This window comes from Scophthalmus maximus, chromosome 21, assembly GCF_022379125.1.
Source record: "Scophthalmus maximus strain ysfricsl-2021 chromosome 21, ASM2237912v1, whole genome shotgun sequence".
NCBI classification, from domain to species: Eukaryota; Metazoa; Chordata; class Actinopteri; order Pleuronectiformes; family Scophthalmidae; genus Scophthalmus; species Scophthalmus maximus.
Window position 1 is genome coordinate 9,781,387 of NC_061535.1, and position 26,093 is coordinate 9,807,479.

The following is a 26,093-nucleotide window of genomic DNA, read 5'->3' on the forward strand; positions in this document are numbered from 1 at the left end:
TTTCACATCATTCAATCATAAATAAGCAGGCTGCAACAATTATCATATTCGTAACTATGTGTAATGGGTTGTTTTATTTGGTTTGGTTGAGGATGCATGAAAATATCACACCTGCATTGAACTTAATATTGTGTTTTTGTTTTTATGAATTCATCACAATGTGACAGAAGCTGCAGTTAGAGCCCGAAACACAGATGAAATAATTCTGAAATGTGATAGACTTTGTTTTCTTCTCTGAGCTACTTACCCTCTGAAATATGAATTCCAATTCGGGGGTCTCACTGTGAAAGAAGCATTTTATTATTTTTTTTGCTTTGATTTCAAATGTCATGATAAAGGTTTAGAAAAAAAACATGTTATAGTAATAAACGCAGCAGCAAATTTAAAGAAAATTTGAATCCTCTTTTTATTCCTACGTCACTTTTAGTCAAAATGTAATGGCAGAACCACACGAATAATCTTTATTGTGTTTATGTTTTTCTGTGATATTATGTGAACTCTGCTTTATAGTCACAAATGCAGTTATTTTTGATTTATCAATCCAGGCTTTAATAAATCCAATCATGTCACCCTGAGTAATGTGACTAATGTTTTATCTTTTTCTTCTTCCAGAGCAGCTGCCACGCCTTGGTCAGGGCGAGTTCTTCGCTTGATAGTCACCAACCTGAGGCAGCGTCCTCTGAGCAGGACCAACCTCGCCTCCATGGGGAGGTCCGTCCTGACCTTCAGGTGACATTGTGCCCGTCTTCACCATCCTCACTCCGTTAACAGTAACAGTGTTGAAATGAAAAATTAATTTGACAGAGCTCTGATAGGATTTTCCTCTTTCTCCATTTCTGTACTACTAAAAAAATGTGTTTTTGTCCAAAAAAAATGAGACGTGTCCCACACTTTGGTGCCATGAATCCTCCACTGTGCACCCGGACTTTGGTCTTGCTCCCACTTTTGGACTAAACACCAGGAATAACATCCGCGATCGACAGAAGCAGCAGAATGAACGTCACAGTGAAAAGATTTGAGTTGAATGTTTGTGTTCCTGGTGACAGCAAAGATTTCCTATCAAAATATTTCTCCTCATCTTAAAAAAAAAGAAAAAAAGACTGAATGGCACCAGAAACCAGAAATTTGAGCTGGACAGAAGAATCATAACATGACACTTAAAAAAATAAAAACCCTCCACATGTACCTCCTCCTCCTGTAGCTCCCACCACTCCCCTCGTCCCTCCCTCCCTCCTTCTTACAGCTGCATTCCAGACTTTGCTGGAAATTATGAGCAAAGATCACAGAGTCCCACAGGCGATGGTGGTATAGTGGTGAGCATAGCTGCCTTCCAAGCAGTTGACCTGGGTTCGATTCCCGGCCATCGCAGACCTTTTTTGTCCCGTGGCGAGTTGTTGTCACATCTGGAAACTCTTTTGACAGTGTCAACTTTAACATTCTGCTTCGTCGACGTTGTCTCACGTCTTTCTCTCTCCACGGCTCAAATCGTTGAGGGATGGTTTGAGGAGCTTGTCAAAGAGTTCCTCCAGGGGATGACTTTGGTCTCCACATTCTTGTTGTGCTTCAAACGTCACTGCGGCAAATATAATATGTGCATTACAGTCTCTTAGTTGACTCTTGTGTGACAGTACTTGTATTGACCCACAGGGGGAAGCAACCCCCTTTTCTACCTATCTATGTCAATGCTGATGCTTGATAACTAACATTACCAATATTCCAACCTTTAACCCTTTTTTTAAAATTTACTAAACTTGAATTAATTGACTTAGTTAACTTGATCACAGTCTATATATATGAATCAATATATTGTAATATATTGATTTGATATATACACAAGTATATTACACTGTTCTTTTCAAACCTTGAGTATTCAGGTACTGTACAGTGGTTGGACAGAAGGATTTACACGGAGTGAAAAGGGTGAAGAGACGATAAAAGCACAATACCCACAGATTCTGGTCACATTCACGAAAAACACAGCTGAAGTATCACGCGCATCTGCACTGGACGTCTTTGAAATGAATAATAGCCGCGCAGGGGTAATCGTACTTTCATGTAAATGAAAAGCTAAATCAAAAGGTCCGGTTACGTTGCTGAGCGTCTGCATCAAGCCAGTCACAGTAATGATTCTTTTCTTCTTTTTTTTTTGATGCACTCAAGTGCTGGGACACAGCCAGGACTGGAGCAGCCATCTGTCTTCTGAAGGTCCCATGACTTGAATTATAATTTCATTTACAAACCCCATTACGTATATATATATATTCATTTATGCTTCTACGGTATTTCATGTAAACCACATAAATTGCTCTTCTTTTCCTGGCCATGACGTAGTGCTCTATGGGCTCAGTCTACACATCAGCATGAGCTGCACAAAGATTTAAAACACGATTCCTCATCGATTTTAGATAGAGATTGTAAAGCTGCCTGTGTTTAGACTACATTTAATTTCATTTGAGTGTTTTTCTTTCTCAAAGTAGACTACTGTATGTTATGTATATTGGCAAATCTGTCACACCCAGGGCATTGTATTGGCGCCAGTGACAAACAAGCCCCAGGTTCACTGAACGTCAGAGTGGTTGAGTTATTTGATTTAAGGGTCAATTTTTTATTTTATTTTATTTCACTGTCTTAACTACCCTTTTTTTATCATCTTTTCCTATATTAATTGTTTTAGTTTGCATTAATCTCTATCCTTTAAATCACTTTCAACATCCTGTGTTTTGACAATCACCTGTAAAGCACTTTGAATTGCATTCGATTTGTTTGAAAGGTGCTTTATAAATAAAGTTTGAGTGATAGAAAATCTTGGGAATCTTGAATGATCTCCAGAATTTTTTTTCTTCAAGGTCTTAAATTAGCTTTCAAGCTCAAATGGATACTTTTAGTTTATATTCTGCACACATGGTGCATATTTTACAGTGACATGCCTGACACACAGATTTGTACATGATAGGTGGTGGGAGCTCAGAGGTAACAGGGCACATACTGAGTGCAGAGACAAAGCTGCCCCCAAAGCCTCTTAACACGTGAGCCCCCAACCAACGGCTACATATACAGTATTTTTCCACACTATTATAAATGTATGCATAACTTCCCCTTTCTCTTTGCATAAAATAACGGAAGTTGACAATGAATGGAAGAAAATCAGAGGCAAACACGTTTCATGCAAAGACTTTTATTTATGAATAGTCTGCAGTACTGTACAACAGCACAAACTTGTCTCTATTTATGACCATTTTGACGATCACGGCAAATATGGACAAATATTGTGCCTTCAAAAACGGTTCCCTTTTCACAATAATCTAAAAATACCATGTTCTGTTTAAATATGTGGCTTAACCTTTGAAAATAAAATATACATTATATGAAATATAACACTTGTTTATTGGATAGACTATATAGTACCAAATGCAATTATATGCAAATACACCTTCTCTCTGTGACGGCTTACGCATTTCATGCACACACACACAAAAAAGAAAAAGAAAAGATGCTGCGCATACAAAAGAAGCTGTACATACGTCCGTATGAAAATAGAAAATATCAAAGCAAAGATGTGCACCAATAGTTTATTATATGTTACAAAGAAGTTGCGGTACAAAAAGACTCACGAGAATGACGCCAGATAACACGTTACCTGGAACACAGAGGTACAGGTCAGTACTGGGCTGGTTACGGGACGGAGACGAAAACCTGGCACCGAGCTTCCATACACGTCTACGACCACATCCAACAGGTTCAACATCGAATACAGCTGGATCAAAGAGTGACAGGGTTCAAACGAGCAAACCAGAAGTCGCAGTTTTGAGCTTTGAATTTTGGTATTCCACCCAGTGAATGTTGACGTCCAAATGCATAGCACAAAGTTTGGTTTTGGTATGTTTTTTTGATTCTTCTATTTCTTGTATTGCTACCCCATAAGTGAAGTGAGTGCAAACCAATTGCCAGTTATGCCCACGACTTATAAAGCACTGATATGTCAACATTACATCATTGAACATGTTCAGATACTGTAGTACTCCGACAGCTATGTTATGTACAGCATCAACATTAAGCACCTTCGGCCTAATATTTATTATTATTATTGCCAAAACAACGCCAAGTTTCTTTTTGTGTGTGGTAAAAGAAAAAAAAAGAATTATCAATCTCCAGTTTAAATTAGGATTTGTAAACCGACAACACTGGATGCGTTACACACAGATGAAGTTCTCCACAGACAGTGTGTACAAGGCACACTGCGATCAATATAGCTACATCTGTCATTTCCTGCAAAAACTAAAACAAAAAAAACACTTCTAATACTGAGATGTGAACAAAGGAATCTCCACGGTTAAATATAGACTTCTGTAAATGCCACGAAATATAGATTTTCTCTTTGAACAGTATGAGGATTAACAGAAACCCTCATACTTAAATCAGACATTTCTTATACACGCTGGCGATGGCTGATGCTGAGACTGACGGCACCGCAGAACGGGGAGGGAGCGAGCGAGCGATCGCGGATCCCTTCCGAAGTGTAATCTCCGAGTATTTGAAGAGATTATCAGGTGCTCGCTGGTGACATAAAGCCAATAATCTCAGCACTGCATATCTAACACTTGTACCAAAAGGAAAGGGGCTTCAAAGCGAACATTTTTACATGAGATCAGCTCCTGGAAACGGAGACTTACCTCTCAAATCGTGTGTCACAAACGCCCGCATTCAACGACTATATTGCTCTTGAGTGAAGCTATTCGAGGACCACAGTGTTTCTCATTGCAATCCCGGCTCTCTGAGTACATTCTCTATCACACAAGTATAAGAATAAAGAGCAGGGGGCTTCATTGTTAGTTATACACCCAGAGACGACACTTCCAAAAATCTAGTCTTTTCTTAACATAGATAAGAAAATATACATTTCTTCGGCAATTAAATGTCTTAAATTGATTTTTTTTTATATTCTTAATAAAATCTTATATACTCTTTCCTATTTACATTTGGTGTAGGTTAATGCTGATTGTGATGCAATACTGTTGCCTTCTTGTTTTTCCTTTGTTTGCCGAGCAGAAGCACTTTTACATTCATATTTCAGCAGCCGAGCTCACAAAGGAGCCCGAGTGCCGACTGGGAATAATGACACGCATTTTTCCAAAAGCAAAAATGAGAACATTTCAAAAGGAGGAAGTCCGCCCCTGCTTGAGCAAATAAACCTTCTGAGTGGCGGAGAGAGTGGAAGGACGAGGACGACCAGGTTGAAAAGGCCTGGAGAATTGGCACCGGCGGTGCCTTTACTCGGCTGTGGAAAAACAAACCATGCTCTTTGCAGCACCAGGACGGTCGGTTCTGTGAGACGTGATGTGTGACGGTACTGGAGGGGGTCTGACAAAGCCATGAGGTGAGATGGAAGCCTTTTGTTGTCGGCAAAAGCTGTTAACTTGAGGAAAGACAGGTTTCCACAGTGGTAAAAGGAAGTGTCAGAGGTTACACTCTCTCCACCCGACTGGGGTCGTAGGAGTCTGATGAGAAAATAGGGGAAAGGGAAACAGAAATGAGACAACACAATCAAAAGTAAGTCAGAGTGTCAGGGCGACGTTATTGGTTGGTTAATGCCCATTATCATATTATGGTTAAGTTCATCACATGTTTTTCTCTCTTAATTCTTCCGTTACCCACCTGAGACCGAGAGCATCTCCTCATCCTCAACGTTTGAGGGGCCACAGATCCCAGAGCCGAAGCCGCGCGGCAGCGTTATCTCTCTCTTGGGAACGCTCCGCGGTTTAGGGAGCAGGGGAGGCTTCTGGAGCCGGGTGCGCTGCCTCGGTTTGGGCAACTTCACTCCGTTGGCGTCTCGTGTCGATTGAGCTTTGCCGACCCCTTCTGCATTCCGTCCGTCTCTCGGTCTCGCCAAAGGCTTTTCTGTGTCATTCTCCACAATTTCCAGCTCCACCTCCTCCTCTGGCGATTCTGTTTTCGAATCGACAACTAGTTCTTTACTCCCTTTGCTGTCTACATTCAGTGCAATCTCGGCATTAATCTCTCCTGCCTCCTCTTCTTGTCTTTGCTCTTTGTTACATATCCCTTCGTTCACTTGTTTAGGATTACCATCTTCTCCTGGATCTCCTAACTTCTCACGTGTTTCATGTGCATTTTCACGTTCATGTGAGTTTTCCTCCTCCTCCACCCTTCCTTCTTCCTCCAGTTTATTTTCCTCCTCTCCTACTTGCTTCTCCACAACTTCCTCCGTCGCCTCCTCTTGAACCTCACTCTCCTCTCCATCCCCCTTTTTCTCCTCAGAACCGGCTTCTCCTCCGGACTCCGAACCCTTGAGACTGAGGCGTCTGATTCTGGACACTGAGTCCAGCTCTTTCAGGCGGGCCATTCTATCTGTGGTGGACCCGACCAGACACGTGGCAGACGAAGAAGCAGAAGAGTTTAGCTTATCTTGCAGCGATTCGATTAGTTTGCATGCGCCGCCTCGCCCCTTCTTCTCCCCACTGCACATGCTCAGTGCTAGCTTCTCATCGGACGTGACAGGAAGAGACAGGGGAAGATTACTGGGTGGGAACTCAGGCAGGTCCAGCGCTTCGGCTGACTTAGTCTCTGTATCCTGGTCGTGTTCACTATCACTGTGGTTGCTGCTGTGCTTTGGTCTTCCCCCGTCCTCTTGATCCACGCCGAATCCTATCTCCTTCACATCCTCTGTCCCATGGACATTTAGGGACTCCTCTGTGACTTGCTCACACTCTCCTATCACCTGCTTTGTCTCTTCACTTGGACTCTGTTGTTCCTCAGCTACAGTGGTGTCTGTTTCGTCCTGGTTGTCCTCGGATTGTGTGTCAGCCACGCCCAGGGCCTCCACTGGAACGGCGATACCCAGGATCCGTGCTGCCCTCTGCTCGATGGACTCGTTTTCAGGAATCCCTCTGGCACATTTGACCTCGTACAGGTTGCTGAGATCTACTGCGGGTAAGGCGTTGGCTTTCTCCTGAGTGAGTAAGTTCTCCAGATGCTTATCCGTTATCGTCGACTCGTTCTTATAGGTCAGAGGCTGAGAGATGGCGTATCTGGCATTGCCATCGTCCTCCTCCAGCACAAAGGACACCTCCCTGCTTAGCCTTGTGATATGTGGTGAACCATCTTTCTGAGGTGATCTGCTGCTTTCACTCCTGCTTCTGCAGATGCTTAAATTCACATCACCCCTGAATGCTTGAACCTTTTCTGATTCAGCCTTTCTCTTTGAAGTCACCGACGCCGGATGATTTTTATTTGAATTGTGCTTGGGGCTGTCACCATTTTTAACAAGTGTGGCCCTACTCCCCCACGAGAGGTGCACTGACTCCTTATGGTTGAGAGTAGATGGGACTGAGAGAGATCTCTGCATTGGCTCCCCAGGACCCCCAGGAGTCTCTGTGTATACAGTTAGCCCCACATCCCTCAGCAAGGACTCCTCAGGGACTGGAATGTCCTGTCTATAGAGCCGGTTTGACTCATTGTGTGGGGATAGTGAGGACAAGAGGCAGTTGACTCCGAGGTCTGCGTTGGGGAGTACAGATAGCTCATTTGCTGGTGGCATGTTGTTGGCCTGCGGCCTGGAGAATGCGCTCCTCATGTCCATGGAGTCAAGATCAGCGGTGGAAGCCAAGGACTTTGATCGCACTTTTATATTGATGGGTTTTTCCACGTGCACTGGTGGAAGACTGATCGCCTCCCTGCCTGGTTCGGGACCAGCAGTGAAATGTGCTCTTGATTTAAATTGGTCTAGTCCAATATTCACCTCATCCAGATAATCAGCACACTGACCCACATGGGGTCTCTTGCTGATTGTGTCTTCCATCTCCTTATTGATGCTCTCCAGTTCACCAATGGCATCGTACGGCCGTCGGTTCACTGGCTTTAAGAGAAACTGTCCAAAGGCCACTTGCTCGGCACTCTCTGGGGGACAGGAGTTGCTCTTCCTGGGAGAGGACGGCTGCTGGTCTCCCTGATCATGGGCCTTGGATGGGGAGGACGGGTCGCGCTGTGAGGGTTGCTGTGACGGTTGCTGTGAGGGCTGCATTGGTGGCGGTTGTGTTGGGCTGAGGCTGAGACGGGAGAAGGCGCTGTTGCTGGAGGGATGGAGGTTTTTCTGGCCTGCCATGGGGTAACTATAAGATGAATTACTGTCTGTCCCCACACCGCTGTCTGTGGTTGTGTCGGAGGCAGACTGAACAGGCTCTTGTCCCCCAGGAGGACTCTGGGGTTCTGGACTTTTTACCACCGTCAACGGGGAACCAGTCTGCGTTTCCTGATTACGGTACTGGTTTCCAGGCCACGACCCGGCGTAGCACAACTCTTTGTCTTCACTGGCTTGAAGTGCCCAGGCATCTATTATCTCCTTCCTTAAAGGAGCCCGCTTGTAATTCCTCATAGAGGATGTGCTGCTGGTGTGAAAGTAGTGGGTCTTGATGGGCATCTCGTTCACAGACTTACTCCTGACGCTTTGACTCTCTTTGAGGCCCACAGCAAAGGTTTCTGATTTAGTGACAGTTTGGCTTGGTGTCGTCTCATTGTTGTTCTGATCTGCTGCCAAGTCTTTATTAATGTTTGTCGGTGTGTGAACCGGGACAGACACAAGGCAGAAGATGGTCTCACTCACTCGTCTCTTTGTGTTCCTGTTATTGTCTGGCCCTGAATCCGGGGCAATTTTCTTTACTTGGGTTATGGTTTCTGAAAAGACTTGGTCTGAGTTCGACCCCTGGCGGGAAGAAGTTCTTGATAATGGAGCCTGGAAGCTCGAAGAGGGAGATGGAGGAGGACGTTGGTTTTTGGGATATCTGTTGTTGCAGTTTTGGTCAGTCGCTGGGAAGTTATCGACAGTCTCTTTGTGCAAATCACTGTGCCACCTGTTATTGTCATTGTCAAACCCGCGAGAAGATGTCTGGTTGGCATCATCGGCCAGTTTGGCAGCGATGAAAGGCCCCAATGGTGGGGGCAAAAAGGCACTGTCGTCGGATGCAGGCTCCGACACGGTAACGCTGGGAAGCTCATTGCGAATGTGGCGGATCTTGTCGGCGTCCGTCAACGAGTTGCCACCCAGGGCTGAGGAAATATGACGGATACGTGGGTCATCAAAGGGGATATATTGGACCCCTCCACCAGGGCGCTCCTGGGTAGTATACACAGGGTACAGCTGCTTCTGGCTGGACAAGCTCCTCTCTCTCTGGGGATCAGGCCAGGAACCTGCTGGATGTCTGGTGAACCAGTGAGATCCATCTGGAGCCACGTGAAGCTGATGGTACACATCCCCTCGGTACCTGAAAGTAGAAACAACACAAAACCTCTTTATCTCAGCAACAATGACTTTGACTTTGAGGGAATATTTTTTAAAAAGTGAAAACAATTGAGAAAAGTGATGTTAGGCAACCTAATCATAATTGCTGCGAGTAGTGAGTCAGAGCACTGCACAGATATTCTAATGAACTATCAACACATTTCAGAGATTTTTAGAAAATGCAAAAAAAAATAAAAATACTGAAGATGCTAAACAAAAAATTCTTTTAAGCAGACTGTGCCATCTTCATTGTTACTACAGAACATAAAACCCATTCAAGTGTACTACCGTCTTCCAAATAATGGCAAACGGTGGCAAAAATGATGTCTTCATGTTTTGTAGCTCACGGCTATTAATTACTTGCATGGTAAATGCATAATGCAAAGTGAAAAAATGCCTTGAAAATATAGTTTAACATAATGAAAAAAAAAGACTGATCAACCTGTAGTCAACAGCAATGTCGCCATATCCCCGGTGACCCCCCGCCATCATAGGGACTCTCTTATATGATGGGGGAGGGATGTATCCTGGAGGTCCAGAGTCCTGTGCATAATAGTCCAGCTGGGGGTCTCCTGACCTTGATATGGGAAGCGGCGTTCTGTCCCTGGCCTGGGAAATGACCGAGTCTCTCCCAGACAACACCTCACAGCTTCCCCTGATCTGCTGGTGCATCTCATAAGAGGGAGGTCTGGGGGGTCGGGTGAAGCGGGGCTTTGGTGTCATTAACAGTTGGTTGGCACTCGCCGGCCTGCCATTCTCCGGCCAGCGGGGGGCCCTGTAAAGGTCATGGTTTGACAGTGGGTGGCCATTGACCCGCCTATACAGTTCCTGACCAGATGAGGCTATTTCCACATATTGCAGGCTCTCAGGCTGCAACATCCTGGGCAGGGACTGGGATTTGGCTTTGGTCCTTGGGTGGACTACCATGCCTTCGGGTGTCCTGGCATGGAGCCGCTGCTGCTCCTGTGCCCACCGCTCGCCCTCACTCTGTGACAGCTGGCGGCCAAAGTTCACCGCTGGATGCCACTCCTCTGTCCCCAAGCTCTGGCATTTCCTCTCAGCGGCTATCTTCCACTGATGGAGAGCAGCCTCCCTGTCTCTAGAGCGGGCCTGAGCTTGGGCCTGCGCCTGGGCCTGAGCCTGGACCTGGGCCTGGGCTGCCCAGCGCTGCCTCTCCTGGGCTGCCCTCTGACGCTCCTCTGCAGACATCTCTTGGCCTCTTGCTTGCTGAGGCCCCTCTGGCCTGCCGTAACCCCCCTGTCCTCCTCCATGGGGCTCTCTGAAGTTGGCGTAATCCAGCAGCACAGTAAAGTCCTGGCCTCTTCTCCTCCAGTAGGACACGTCCTTCGACTGCGGCTGTGGACCTCTGGTGCCATCACAGAACCTGAGAGGAAACATAAAGTAAAGTAAAATCACTGGTGTGCTTCAGTGAATTATTTGCCAACAAATAGGTCATGATGAAAATTTCTGTCATGTGGACAGATTAAAATAACTGAATTTATCTCCCACTAGATGGAGACAGATGACCACGAGTAGCAGAGCAGTGTCTGGTAATTGTGATTTTCCATGGGGCATAATGAACACATGACACACAGTGGCTGTAAGTCCCAGATGTCCTCCTAGACAGATCAACACTTTTAGAGGACGTTGCATTGACAATCTCCTCGTCGCTCTGTTCTCCGGCTCTCGACTCTGGAGAAAATAAGCAGCATCTCACCAAACCAGTAGAAGCAAAGGATCCTGCTACACAATATCTATGTGCGGATGTTTGACGCCAGAGCTGACGGGCTCCAACGAGACACTATGGCTGATCGTTTCAGTCTATTTGTGGACCGACTGACTGACTTACAACGGGAACAAGACGCAAGCACGTGTGTACGCACCCTCGAGGCCGAGGCCGAGGCCGCTGAGCGTCCTTGACATTTCCATCCATAGTCATCACTGGCCAGAGATGTTTGCTGGGGGAATGGGGGGGGTCCCTCAGATTTGCTAAATCTGAGGGCATCTCATGTGAAATGAGTTGCCATCATTAGTCTAATTGGGCCTAAGTTGCACTGCTCAATCGAAGCGCTAAGTTGGGCCTGTTTCTTATCTCCACTACGGCTGCCAGGCAAAAAGGAAGAAAGGAAGGATGAACAAACAACAGACTGAAATTGCAGAACATACTGGCACAGCAGCGACATGAAAGTCAGGATTACTCATCTCAAAGACTAAAACCAAAAAGTGAAAAAAAACAAAAAAACACTAACACACCATTCAAGGTCATTTGACTATTTTCCGATGCTCTGTCACTGGCTGGTGGCTAAAAGGGATTAAGGGGGAAAAAAGATAGTCAGCCAAACAAAATGTAAGGAAAATGAATAAAAATAAAAAAAATCTGACAAGCCTGCCTAATTGTGTGGACATGGGAACAGCTGTATTTACTTTGTCTCGGTTACAGCACACTAACCCCCAGAATTGGTGCAAATAGGCAAACGAAACAATCCTGTTTTCAGGAAAAAAACAGATTGGCTGCAGCCAGGCGACATCTCTGGAAATATCATACAGCCCTTATCCGAGAGGGTTTCAATTACATAATACCAGACTCGGCTAAATATAGCCTATCCTCCATATTCATATTTAAATAAACCCTACATGAATCTTGCATTATTGATGATCAATGCATTATGTAAGTAGGTGTAAAGCCTGTGTGGAAGCCAGCTAGGCATATTGGTTATGTTTTGTGGGTAGAATATGGAGAAGGGTTATGCTAACAAACCTGGCAACCTGTGTGCGTAACACTGGGCATGCTCAAATGGGGGCACATAGCTGTTTTAAATACAACTCCAAGGTCCCATGTGGTAGATTAAGACTCCAGCACACATTATCCCTCCTCTGCTCCCCAGGCCTCGACTGGGAAAAAGGAAGCGAGAGGGGAAGTGACACACAAGGAAAAAGATAGAAGCGAGGGAGAGATGGGGAAAGGGACGGAGCGGCAGGGTTAGGCACTTCCATCAATGATTTGATGTGAAATCCCCATGAGAACTCTTTTGACAAGTTACTCATTTGCAATAATATGCACCAACAAATGAAAAACTGTGCCAATTAATAAATAAAATGTGAGGATGAGCCATCGTAAGGATCAGCCATGCAAAGAAAGGGGTTCAGTCAGACGGGAGCGCATCCCTGATCTCAAGGTACAGGCACAGACAACGTCTTACCCACTGTCTGAGGTCAGCGATTCTCCCAAGGAGTGGGTGTCAATGTGGCTCCGGCTCTCAGCCTCCCGTCTGGGCTGGCTCCTGTCCCTGGGTTCGTTGTTGTTGTTGGTGCAGCCGCCGCCGTACGGCTGGGGCTGCCTGGTTCCACCGCCGTTCCCGTAGGGTGCCCCGGGCCCTCTTTCATAGCCGTTCACCGTCCTGGGGACGGGCCTGTTCTCCAGGATTTCATGGTGTTTGCTGTAGGATGGCGGCGAGGACGAAGACGCCTGGCGGGATGAGGACGCGGGGGCTGGGGTAGGGGTGGAGGAGGAGGTGGTATGCCTGGGCAGCTTGTATCCATGGGAGATGAGGAGGTCCTCCACGCTGTACATGGTCGCATTTGTTTATGCTGGTGTGATTCTATTTTTCCTCCCTCTGCTTTTTCTTGTGGGGTTTTTTCTTTTTTGAGACAAAGGTAGGTCGGTTGTCAAGGCGTCTCTGCGTCTTCCCTGTGTGCAGCGGCAGGATCACCGGCACAGCTGCGCAGCTGAGGCCATCGCTGGGGAAAAAAGAAAGAGGGGGAATGACATGAAGAGACAAGAAGAGAAGCAGAGAAAAGGAGGTGACAGTAAAACCATTATCCCTGCTACCCGTGTCCAGATTTTGTCAAGGGTCCCAACACGTGTGGACCGTTAAGAGGACAAAACAAAAAAAGAGACACCCCCTAACCCAAATTCTGAGCCGCCGCGATAAAACCAAGACCACCCGCCTTCACCAGCAGCCTGGCGTCCCTCTTCTTCTTCTTCTTCTTCTTCTCCAGTCCTCCTAGCAACAACCTTCTTTCCATCTCTCTCTGAGATCGCCCGGCATCAGGGGGGCGAATCGAACACCCCTTATCCAAACCACGACAACATGATCATTGGCGGCAGCGAGACTTTCAGGAGGCTGCTGGCTCTGCGGCAGCGAGAGCACCAAATGCCACTGTTTACAGTGGCCTCCCTGGGGACTTCCGTACAGCGGCTGCTAACAGCCAACCGCTGTTCACATTGTGCATCAGCGAGCCGACTGGGGAACTGTTTGCCTCTCTGCTCACCTCTGCATTTTCACTCTTAACATTCTCGACCTCAAAAGTATTTTATTGTTATAGTCTAAAAGGATGAAGATTGTTTTTTTTTCTCCAACCATATCCTCTAAATAAATCACTGGGTTGTATTAAGGTTAGGTATATTCACAAACCCCTTAAGAAAGTAATAGATACTTAAAATACTTTCTTATTTTTGAAAGTACAGATTTAAAAGGTGCTGATATGATTTATCACATGCTCCATGTCTTCTGTTGTGTTTCCTGAAACACATTTTGCCAATTAGACGATTGACAAGAAAACCATTTAGGCAATCAAACAGCGCCCTTTTAAGTTTTCTATGACAGTGAATTGGAATATCTTTGGGTTTGAGACGGGCCAGACACAACAAGTGATGTAAACAAGTGACCTTGGGCTCTGGAAAACAGTGAGTGGCTTCACAGTTAATGGTTAAAAAAGAATCTGCACACTAATCAATAACATATCTGCGAGCCATGTCTGTGTATATCCCATTATCTCAAAGTGTTTAAACCAAGCTTGACGTTGGAACAACAAGGCAGGTAACAGACATCGTAAAAACACATGAGTGAAACCTAATAATCTGCAGAGACTGTAAAAAACCTTGAATAGTATTGTGACATTTGCACCGCGCCCTCTGGTACTGCATGTGCAGGATGCAGACTAGAAGATCACATCACATCTTTTGTCCCACGCAATATTCAGCTGCTTAACAAGCTCTGACCCCCATGGTCTGAATCTGGCACTCTTATGTTCTTAGTAGGTTTATTGCACTTTACATCTCTACCAAATGATTCCCTCAGGGGCATTAACGGTATATTCATTCATCCATTAATTTCTGCCCCCCCGCCCCCCAAAAAAGGCTTTGAGTAGCATCACGGACTGAAGCGAATGGTGACACCCGGGCTGCATCTGCTCCTGATGTAATGCCCTTGATGAAGTCATGTTCGCTGCCTTGTCAACAGGACAGATGCTGCTGCAAACCCACTCGTTCGATACTCTGTGCACTGGAACAGACTGCCAGCAAACCTGGCTGTCCTTAATAAGAAATGGCATTCAGGAGCAGCAGCGTGAGACTTGTTGCCAGAGACTCCAAGCGCTGTTCGCGCAGCTTAAAAGCCAATCACACAATATGATTGTTTTAACGGCGGAGTCGAGCGACGTGCTTTCGTCTCTGGCCCCGGGACGGCCCAGATGTATTCAGCTGCAGAGAGATTAGCATTTGTTCAGCGTCTTAGCGTTTGTTTTAGCCACGATAGCCCCATAGAGATGAAAAAAGAAATCCAACTATAAATGGAGCCCTGACTCAGAGGGCAGCATCACCCAGCATCCCCGTCTCCTTCCTCCTGCTCCCTCCCTCCCTCCCTCCGCTCCGGTCCTCCCTTGTACCTGGGCCCTAGGATAGCCTACTAGGTGATTAACAGGATCCACGACCGTGAAATGCCGCTCTCTTTGTATGTCTGGCTCTCTAATACGATTATCTTTTTCATTTAAAACCTTAAACCTGTTAGTCTTGGAGGATTGACTTTTGGCGCTTGCCCAGTTCATTTTATTTCATTAATTTTTTCGAGTTTAACTCTTTACATTTGTGTTTTGAATAATCTCCTCAAGGAGAGGCTGCAGTCTTGAGTCTGGTTGGGACGTTCTTATGAACAATGTCAGGGCAGAAAAAGAAAAGCGGTGTCTGCATCATTTTCCTCCAGATGAGCATGTGAATGCAATTTTTCACGAACTTTAGTTGAACTTGAGCTGGGAAACCGGCCAGTGGCTGCGTTCAATAACTCACACTGACTATAAATGGCAGCAAAATGCAATTCAACATGGTAATATTGTGTCCATTTGTCACTTGGGATTTATTCACTTTAAACCGCTTGATGAACAGGGATTTTTTTTCTTCTTTTCCCTTCAGTGTAAACATTTTCTTCTGCACTTTAAATTAAGAAGCACCACCAGGTATCCCGTTAAAGGAAGCCACGTCAGAGACTCAGAGACTGGTATCATATCCTCTCCTTCCTGCAGACAAGGCTTATCCCTCCAACCACTGAAAGGCTTAATTAAGTGAGGCTTAGGTAAATGGATATTATTTATTAATACGACAATTAACTTTAACAAAAAAAAGATATTTGCATATTACCTGTCTTATCTGAACATCCATACGCCGCCCTAATCTAGCTAAATCCTTAATCTGAGGCAATTGCTTTTTGGTGTCATCACTAAATGAGGATTATCTCCGTCAGCAGTAAAGTAAGGGACTGCACCCTGTAGAGGGACCTGCCCCCCCCACCTCAAAAAAATATAACCCCACTCGGTCCTTCCTATGACAAGCGCCGTTTAGACACTGCTAAAGCTGTTACGCAATGGAATTACCCATTTTATTTCAAATAAAACCTCCGATTCAAGCAACGGTATGAAACAATGGTCGGCTTTCATGCCCCCACAACACAACAACATTGTGTTTTGCTACAATGCCTTCTTGTGTGAAAAAGTCTGGCTTTAAAGGCGCTTGAATTTGGCAACCGGGGAAGGGGTGGCATAGATCTGCTGTATTTTTAATGACACTCCGGCTCGCTCAAAGAGAGAAATTAATGATACAGTTTATGGATAACATATGCTGCAAAGCAAGCTAAAAATAAACAGAACCACATGGGGGCTGGCATTTCCCTACAGACGACCCTCACATCCGCCCCCACGTTTTCTCTAATCAGACCCTGTACACTGCTACTGTAACATCATCATTTTGCATCTAATACGCAGTGAAAGATGTAAGATCGGCACTTTCTTTTAGGTCGAGTGAACTTTGGTCGAGGCCACGGCTTGTTTATGAAAAAACAGATACATGCAATTTATTTTTATTTTTTGCTGTGTGGGGGTGGGGGGGTGGGCGCGTGTGCCCTTCCTGGTGGCTACACCAGCGGCAGCCTGCAGGGGCTTGACGGCTTGCAGGTTGACAGTTTGGTGTCACCTCCTTATTCATGACCCGACTGAGACGAGGGCATGGTGGGGAGGTGGGAAGGGAAGCAGAGGGACAGCATGGGTGCCAGACAATGCAGGACAGAGACCTAGAGGCCTCAGGGAGGACCGAGCTGCCGCGTTAGTAAATGGTCTAAACTATATGGGGGTTACAGGCAGCTGAATGGATCGGACTAAGTAACTTTTTTAGAGAGTGAACTGTCGTGACTGTCTATGAAGAGTTTCTGCACTGTGGTCAAAACAAATTGAGCAACAATGATGAATGTCTTCCTGGGGAGGACACTCGGGGATGTGTTAAAATAGCACATCCCCGCTAAAAGTGAAGAACTACAGACAAAAACGATCAGGATTTCACAGGCTCTCCGAATAAAGGCACCACAACAAAAGAAGTCTCCAACACCAGGCACTGGAACCAAAAAAAGACGATAAGCCCGCTTCCTAAAATATTCCACAAGAGCCGCACCTCCCCACCACATTGTTCCTCGGATCTGCAACGACTGACCCGAGTGGGTGTGTACTTGGCCAGTCCCTGGGCCTGCATCTGTTCGGGCTGTGCACGCACGCGGCTTTCTCTGGGACGACAGCCCATCACATTCGGCAAACAGCAACAGTCCGCAGATTGTTTATCTATGTGACATCACTGTGTCCAGCCTCTCTTCCTGAGGAAGTGTGTCGCTGCGGGGACGGAGGCGAGCCGACGGTGTCGCAACTGTTTCCAGTCAGGCTCCCTCGCGAGCTCCCGTTTGTGCCGGGGAGAGAAGCGGGGACGCCTGCTTTTGGCTGAGGAATAAACAGCCAGACAACCTCGGGCCATGTTTTTAACCTCGACTGACCTCGAGGAAAGCGCAATGTTCTGCACATCAGGTGGACTGTAACTCAGCAAAATAAAGAGCGGGCATGTTATCTGGGGAGCTATCTGCCCCCTGGACATTAGCCATCCATCAGAACAAAGTCCCAGCGGGCTCAGCAGTCATGCAACTACCTGCGTGGTTCAGGGCAATTATGTTCTGCTGCAGCAGTGAAAAACGAAAGGCTGCAAACTAACAGGTTGAACAGATTTCACTGTGCATTTTTACGAGAGGAGCCCATCACCACGTTGCGACCCGCGTGCTTCCTCGAGCATCCGCACCCTCCTGGTAGAGCGAGTACGAGAGCAACAGGCAAGGCCGATGCATTGTGAGCGAATTAGCTCATGTGCAAAGGGTTTAGCCAAAAACTACACCCACTCGCGTTATTTTGCTCGGCACGTCCCATGGCAACAGTTGTTTTTACTTTTGTGAATGGCAGCTCGCAGACAACAGCATGCGGGGCTGCTCAGATATCCCCGCTGCATTGCCACAGTCCAAAACTTATTACAGTCAGACTCCACTGGCAGGGAAATCAAAGGCAGGATGGGGGTGGGAGTGTGGGAGGGGGAGGAGGAGGAGGAGGAGGAGGAGGAGGGGTGGTGTTGTTTTTATTCCATCCGACTCCAACACATCACAGTCTGCAACACTGGTTCAGATTCATTTCAGCCTGTCAAAAGAAGCAGGCCGGCAGAACATCGGTCCTCCCGCCGAGCTTATGCAGCATCAAGTGTTTTCGATGGCCCAACTGGCTCGCGCACGGGAACAGCCCAGCCCGTTAACGCACGCGGCAAAAGACACTGCCGACGTGAGGGTAATTGCATCAACGGACTCATTTTCCTATTTTGTACGGCGAAGGCTTAGCTCAGTTTAGCTCAAACGCAGGAATCTGCCATCATGAGATTTTCTTCCCACTGAATGCATCCAACACTCATGCATTATGTGCAGATTCAGGGGCCGAGCGTTTGCTCCGAAACACGCACGCACGCACGCACGCACGCACGCATGCACAGAGATCGTGCCAACATCTCAGATTCATCATTCCATGAGAGAGGAAAATAAAACATAAAGGAGGAGGATATTAGGCGCACTAATCCAACGAGGCGCTGTGCTGCTACACAGCAGGCTTCACCTGCACTGAACTATTCCCAGGCCGGGCTGCCTCTGAGCCTGCCAAACGGGCTCCATGGTAATTAGTGTCTGTCAAGGGCCGGGCATTTGCTAGAGATGACAGTGGCGTGGTCTATCGGCCAGGAACACAGTGATCAAAGGGTTAGCAACACTCTGGCTCTCCGCTTAGTCAGATGTCTGCTGCTCGTGCATGCCTCTTGCTCAGCATTATTGGAGGAAAGGTAAGAGTCTAAGGATACGCCGCGTCGAGCGACGGCAAATTTAGTGTGTGATGTTTAAAGACAAGCGGCAGACTGCGATGCAGGTGGGACGAACGGACGCACGCGACGTGACTCATGTGTTGCCGTGATGAACGGCCCGATGAATGTGGAAAACTGCTATGTAAACACTGGGAAAATGAACGGTCGGGGTTATCTCAAGGGCTTAATCACTGCACGGGCATAAAACTGAGAAACATTAAAATCACAGAGCAGGCAGCACAACCATCTGCCAAACATATGGACATCCACCAGGCTAGCACTCAGGCAGGACATAATAATATATATAAACATATACATATACACACACACACACACACACACACAGACACAGAGTGTGCATTCCACGTCATTTCATGCCTCGGATTCACTGCCTTGCCTTCTCGCTCTGAGCGCCGCACAGGCAGATGTCAATAGCTTTCACACGTTTCTGGCTGGCTTCATCCGCCAGACTCCTTCCTCCCGCCTGCGTCACCTCTGCTCTGACATCACGTGTGACATCAGGCAGCACCTCCGAGGGGATCCCTGTAGCCGGGCAAACATCAGATGACTTTCCGAGGCTTCGGCGGCAGCTGCCCAATGGCAGGAGGCAGAAAAAAAATTCAGTTTTCTTGATGTGATTGGCCTAGAAATACTGCTCAAGACTGACAGACACAGAGAGAGAGAGAGAGAGAGAGAGAGAGAGAGAGAGGACAGAGCTCTCTGCCATGAGAGATGTTAAAAAAAACAGCTAGTGCACACACACACACACACACACACACAAATGCACACACACACACACGCACACAAACACACGCACACACACACACACACACGATTACTGGAAAGGGGAAGTGTAGCCCTGGGATAACCAGACCGGCTTCGACACCAGGAAGTAATCCCAGCCCTTACTTATCGCTCGCTGTTCGGACCACTCCTGAAAGTTAAACTGGCATGACTCATTTTCAAAGCTGTGGAGGGGCCCCTCCAGTTTCGCTGACCAACCCCTTTCCTCCGCTGCTGGAAGGAATTAATGAGCTGCTTCCCTTCTTAATGCGCTCCCCGTCCCACCACAGTGCACCCCCTCCTCGGGGCATCTAGCAGGGCCCCGGTGTTCACACACCATCCCCTATCTCAAGGATGTGTGATAGACCTACCCACACATGCGCCCACACACACACACACACACACACACACACACACACACTTAAAATGTGTTTTACCCTTTTCCTGTGAAACTGCATATTAGCCGATGCTGATCTGGCCAATGTTTTTGCAGGATTTTCTTCTTCTTTTTTAATTCGTCAGCTTCTAGTTATCTACGAATCCTGCACACTCTTGTTAAGAAAACGTCTATTTGCTGACATTTACCAACAAGCATCTGATGTGAACGCACTGAGCTATGAAAGGTTCTTTGCGCGAGGCGGAGCAGATCACTCCTGGGCAGTGTTAGTAATTTCATAAATGCTAAAAAACAACGCCGCTTAAAATAATCAGACCCGAGGGGAGCGACAGATCGGCCCTAATGGCGGTGACTTGATCAAAATCTGGTGGCATTAAAACAGGGGATTACTGTGCAAACCCCCCCCCCCCCCCCCCCCCCCCCCCCCCCCCCCCGCACTTGAGGGAAATGGTTGCTTCAGCAAAGGTTGCTCGTCGCAGCAACATTGCAATAACTTAGCACTGACATTCTCTTGAGCAGATCAGGTGAAATCGCAGCTTCGAGAAAGTCTGTCCTCTGGGGGTCCTTCAGTGCGCGTTCAACATCTACAGATTAAAGCCATCAGGAGACCTGCAATCACTGTGACATAATTTGAGGTACGGGTAAAGAACAGTGGCAAGTGTTTCGTCCATTGAGAGCTTTTGGGAGGCTATGAAATGTAAACCACACCGTTGAAGATAACAATAAACCTTTTTACGGTCAACATGCAATAGTGCAATGGCACAAATCTAGGCACGTGCACCTGTATGTAAGCCAACTGACAGCAGGGGTGGCTGCTTTCCACAGTGCATCCGTGCCAGCTTATAAAAAATAAGAATAAGGCAAGTGCGTGCGGGAGGGCAGCATGTGGGGAAGGAGAAGAAGAGGTCAAGCAGCAGCAGCAGCAGCCATCATCATCATCATCATCATCATCATGCGAACATGCTGCAGGTGAGACCAAAGTGACAGCGTGCAACAACATCGAGGCGACACCAAACTTGGCACACCGTTTGCCAGAGGCGCTTTTGTCGGGCTCATTTCCATTTGCCATTTGGTGCGTTCGTTCCCATGCGTCCCGAGCGCAGGGGAGGATGGAGGATGGAGGGGGGGGAGGGGGGGCTCACACGTTATACCGGACCCCGAGTGTTGTCATCGTGTCCCTTTATGAGAATGATTGGCGGGCTCCGGCATGATGCGTCGTGCCCACCGGTTTCCGAGGCGGCTTGCTGACTGGCCATAGCATTCTAGCCTAGCACCGATGCGCGCAGTTCACAGATGCAGGGACGGAGGGAGGCGGGGGGGGGGGGGGGCCGAGCCGACATCCCGTTACAACATCTGCATGTTTAAGGTTCCCTCCGCGCCGAGGTCCACACGAGCAGCTGTTTCAACGAGAGCCGAGACCTTCCGCGCATCGGAGGAGGTGCTCGGTTGAATTCGGCACAAGACTGCGATCCAACCGAGCAACGGCTCTCTATATATGGCACATGACAGGATGGAACATACATGCATATATACATGTATATCTCTATATAAGGCAACGCGATTCTACAAGTTGGAATTGTACATATACAAGTACTAGATGTGTGGAGTGACGCACGGTGCCGACAGCGTTCCACTCCACTCCTCGATCGGAGTTCTTCTCCTCGATGAAATGAACCTCTGCTCATCAGCATTAGCTTCTCTCCTTCTCGGGGTTTTTTTTTTTTTGTTGCTCAAACTGCGTAAATTGGGACGGAGTTTGGCCTCTTGCGTCCTCTTCTCTCTCCTTCCCGCAGCTAACGCGCGCTAGCCCCGCCACTAGCCCCATCAGCAATCCTTTAACCTTCAGCTGACAGGAGCGCGTGCGCGCAAACGCGCGCGTCAAGTTCTAGGCAGAGAGAATGAAAACACTGCTCCGCGCCATCCCGTCGCTCCTTCACCTTCTGCCGTCGCGTCCGGAGAATGTGCCCTCGGTCGTCCGGATCCCCACAGACAGAGAGAGGAGCAGGAGGAGGAGGAGGAAGAGGAGCTGGAGGAGGAAGAGGAGCTGGAGGAGGAAGAGGAGGAGAGCCCGGACAGGAGAGAGAGAGGCTCGGCTGCAAGTTGAGAGGGAGACCGCTGGACGTGTTGCCCGCGGAGCAGACGCGGCTCTCAGCAGCAGCTCGTCTCCTCCGCCGTCAAACGGAGAGAAAAGAAACACAGGACGCATCCCCGACGACGAAATCCCCCCAAATGACACGCAGTGGGACACTTTTTCTTACCTGTGAATCTGCGTGGTTCGCGTCGCCGCCTAGTCCCCGGTGCGCATCCCGGCCGCTGCTGTGGACCGACTGAGCTGCGCTCTGCTGAGGGAACAGCCCCGGATCCTCTCCACACACACACACACACACATACACACACACACACACACACACACACACAGCTCTGAGGAACCAGCCCTCCTCTCCGGAGGGGAGGCAGCTGGATGCTGCTGGCGATAAGGTCAATTCACACACACAGCAAAGAAGTCAAACTCATAGACACACATGCATTCTACTGTATCTATCCATCTATCTGTCTATCTATCTATATATCATCTATCTATATATATATATGTATCTATATATCATCTATCTATCCATCTATGTATACATCCATCTATCTATCTGTCCATATATCCATCTATCTATCTATATATCTATCTGTCTATCTATATATCTATCTGTCCATCTATATATCTATCTGTCTATCTATCTATATATTTATCTATATATCATCTATCTATCCATCTATCTATAGATCCATATCCATCTATCTATATAGATGATAGATGCCATATATCTATCTATCTTTCCAACTATCTTTCTATCCATCTATCTATCTAGTCTATCTATCTATCTAGTGTATATATCCATCTATCTATCTATGTGTTACTGTACCATGCAGCTTGACTTGTACAGTATGTAAACACGGCCTTTATGTCATAAAAAGACCATGTGTTTATTTTTTTTGACATTTGGCCCTTTTTAATAAATCTATTTATTTATTTTAACCTCGATTCGCTTTCCCATTAACACAGTCAAAGGTGTCATTTGGCAGAACATTAATCTTCATCTATTTGATAACTCGTTAAGTAGTTTTCTCAGGGCCAAACATGACAAAAGGGGTCTCGTGTTCCAAGTGAGAATGGGCTTCTTTTGGACTTTTGGCTGGATATGTCAACATTGGATGATGTCACCAAATTATGATGGTTATCACTTTTTTTCATACAAATGTGGTCGTGATAAGAATAATCAGCAGATTACCTGACAATGGAAAGCTGAAATGCTTCTCGTGTCTTACTTCTTCAGAAAATAGATTACTTAATTTCTGGGTGTAGAAGAACTTTAAGTCCACTTTCTTTTCTTAGTCTTTGTTCTCCTGTATAAGTTTTGCCAAAACCTACTTTACGTCCGTCTGGCTCCCAGCCTCCACAGCTGAAAGCTGCACTCCTTCTCCAACTCTTAAAAAGAACAGAGGACCCTGAAAATCTACATAATATTGACACAGATGTTGCGTATAACTGCATTCCCCTGAAAATAAGGGAGGCTGGTCGGCTTCTGTCGGCCCTGGCTTGTGTATTCCCACAGTGGAAATAATTTCAGAGGACTGCCTAGTATCCGACCATTGACACACATCCCCTAATTTATATGAAATGGCTGCTTTGGGCTGTCCATTTGGCACGATCACAGCTGTTAATGTGTTCCCTGGTTATTAACCTCCCAGCACTGGTGGAAGAAATATTCGGATGCTATAGAGCAATGTAGAACTACTCCACTACTCCATTACTCCAAGTAAAAATCCTGTTGAAATAAAAGTACAGCATCAGCAGCAAAATGTTGCCAAAGTATTTAAGTACTGGTTTGGTCCCTCTGGGGACTTAAATATTGCAATATATGACATAACTATATTATTAATGCAGCTGCCGGAGGTGGAGCTAGTTTGAGCTACTTTATAAAACGTTTTATACACGGGGACACCAGATAAATCTGATGGGCAGTGAGATGTTTAAAGAACAAAGTTCTGATCCACAAATCTGTTTTCAGTTTCTGGACTTTTTCTCTAATCTTTGATTTTTGCCGAGACATTGGATCATTCGAACCTTTATAGAAATGAAACCATGTGAGAGGAGCGGGGAGAACAAATCACTATGGGGTGGAGCTTTTAACAACTCGCAAAAAATCTGAAACGTGTCCCAGTGTACACAAAGTTGGAAACCCCTGGTTTAATCTTGACAAATGTGTCGTAGTTCAAAAGCTTGTGACATTACCCAACGGTGTTAAATTCTTCATCTTGAACGTAACCGGTCACTAAAGCCGTGAAATGAATTAGAAAGTCCAATATTTCCCTCCGAAATGTAGAGTGGAAGTATACGGTTGCAGAAAATGGAAACACTCAAGCAGCCTAAACAAGTAAGCCCAACTTTGAATTACCTACTCGATGACTATCTCTTTTCCTGTACAGTCAGCCATTGTTGCAGTTGTTGACTTTGCGTGTCATGTGGCCCATAGTGTGCGGACAAAAACATCCATAATGACTTAATGAAGTCAGACGGACAGTGGCGTTTGAGCTCCCCGTGGCAGTTGTGCTCTGTTTCCCAGAGAGAGTGAAGCATTTTGTTGGCAGAGGTTAGGACTCGTGACATGCTACGACGAGGAGAAACCTGGTAAACTAAGATGAAGAGGAACCTGACGAGCACAATGTGAGCGACATGATATGAGAGGCTGTAGCTGCCGTGTGTTACAGCAGGTTGGAGACAGCACATCATCTCGTTTGGCCTGTGAGTCACTGGCATCTGCTCGGTATCGCTGCAGAAGGTCAACACTGCTGCCGCTCCCCGCGTTCACAGAGTGCACTCCGCCTTGCACTGCGCAGCACCGCAGCGACCCGGCCGTGTCTGTTTCCCATTGTGCCGCACACATGCAGTTTCGTACGCGCTGCACTGAAATGCGGCGCGGAGACGCTGATGTCACCACTCCGGTTGCCAGTTGCGGTTTTGAGGTTGAGTGTTTCTGAGCTCGGTGAGCAGCGATGCCCGCTGTGGGCCGCCTGCTGCCGCTCCCCCATTTCTCCAGAACTCTAGTCTAACATCTTGACTCAGTAGGTGTGTGTGTGTGTGTGGGGGGGGGGGGTTATATGTGGATATCTCGCCACTTGGCTAGTCAGTGAGCAATACCAACTCCCCGGAAAACTCCATCAGGAATTCATGAATCCTAAGAACAAGTCAGCAAAACAGAGTCTATCTAGGCGATGTTATGTCTAGATAGCTGAAACATTTTTCGTTTGAATGAAAACTAAACCAATATGTCTTGATGGAGAGGCAGTCTGCTCTGGATAAAATCTGTATCTGAATCGCGTCCGACTCCTCTGGATGTGTCTGTATGTCCTCCTATGTGATTGGTACAGATTTGAAGGCACAGCTGAACACTTTGAGAAATATGCTTATTTTGTTCCTCACCATGAAAGTGGATCTAAGATCAATACCCCTTCTCATACATTGAATAAACCTATAGCCGGGAATCACCTGGCTGCAGTTTCATGTTCATTCATCCTCACAGCGAGACGGTACTAAGTGCAGAAGATCGGGTAAAGAAGTGTATCGATTCACCGTAAGTGCTATTTAGGCATATTAGGGTGTTGGCGGCGCTAGGAAAAGGTGGTGCTCTTGGAAAAGATGAGTCATCAAGAGGTTCCTGAAGGTAAAGAGGGGTCGCCCCTGCTCCGATAGCATTAGGTAGCTTGGTCCACCATCTGGGAACCATGCACGGATGAGAACCATCTGGACTGTGCTTGCCTCACAAGCAGGGATGGAGATGCCTTTGAGGGGAAACAGCGGTTGAGAAAGACGATCGACCTGTGTGACTTGAAGCTCTTTTCAGACACGAACCCCGGGAAATGTGCGGAGTATTGGGTCCGCTACAATTTTCCGGAGTTTGCATTTCAAATATGGCAAACGCAGCGCGAGATTCAGTCCGAGTCAGACATGTTCACACCAACAGGGAGATTACCAAATCATTCTGTGGCGTGTGGGTAGACCATGCAGGCGGCAGGACACGGCGACGATTTCGCTAGCGATTCCTATGTGGTCACTTTTTTTTTCACATTTAAGAATGAAACTTTCAGATCATTAAAATTCCCAGGAAGAA

At 46.9% G+C, this 26,093-nt stretch overlaps 1 protein-coding gene and 1 non-coding gene across 3 annotated transcripts; one reads left to right on the top strand and one right to left on the bottom strand.

Moving 5' to 3' along the window:
- The first annotated feature begins 1,296 nt into the window (after nt 1–1,296).
- On the top strand, nt 1,297–1,368 carry trnag-ucc. Its single transcript has one exon. It is a non-coding gene; the product is annotated as a tRNA-Gly (tRNA).
- A 1,791-nt stretch (nt 1,369–3,159) lies between these two features.
- On the bottom strand, nt 3,160–22,471 carry jcada (junctional cadherin 5 associated a). 2 transcript variants are annotated; one of them, XM_035619394.2, is made up of 5 exons: nt 22,191–22,471; nt 12,490–13,027; nt 9,732–10,673; nt 5,653–9,272; nt 3,160–5,495 (listed from the first exon to the last, which is right to left on the bottom strand). In XM_035619394.2, the coding sequence occupies exons 2-5, from the start codon at nt 12,858–12,860 to the stop codon at nt 5,461–5,463; spliced, it is 4,968 nt and encodes a 1,655-aa protein (XP_035475287.2). In that variant the 5' UTR covers nt 12,861–13,027; nt 22,191–22,471; the 3' UTR covers nt 3,160–5,460. The 2 variants fall into 2 exon arrangements, with proteins under 2 accessions (XP_035475287.2, XP_047185864.1); XM_047329908.1 differs by lacking the exon at nt 12,490–13,027 and having other exon boundaries at nt 22,191–22,470.
- Between the last annotated feature and the right edge of the window lie 3,622 nt (nt 22,472–26,093).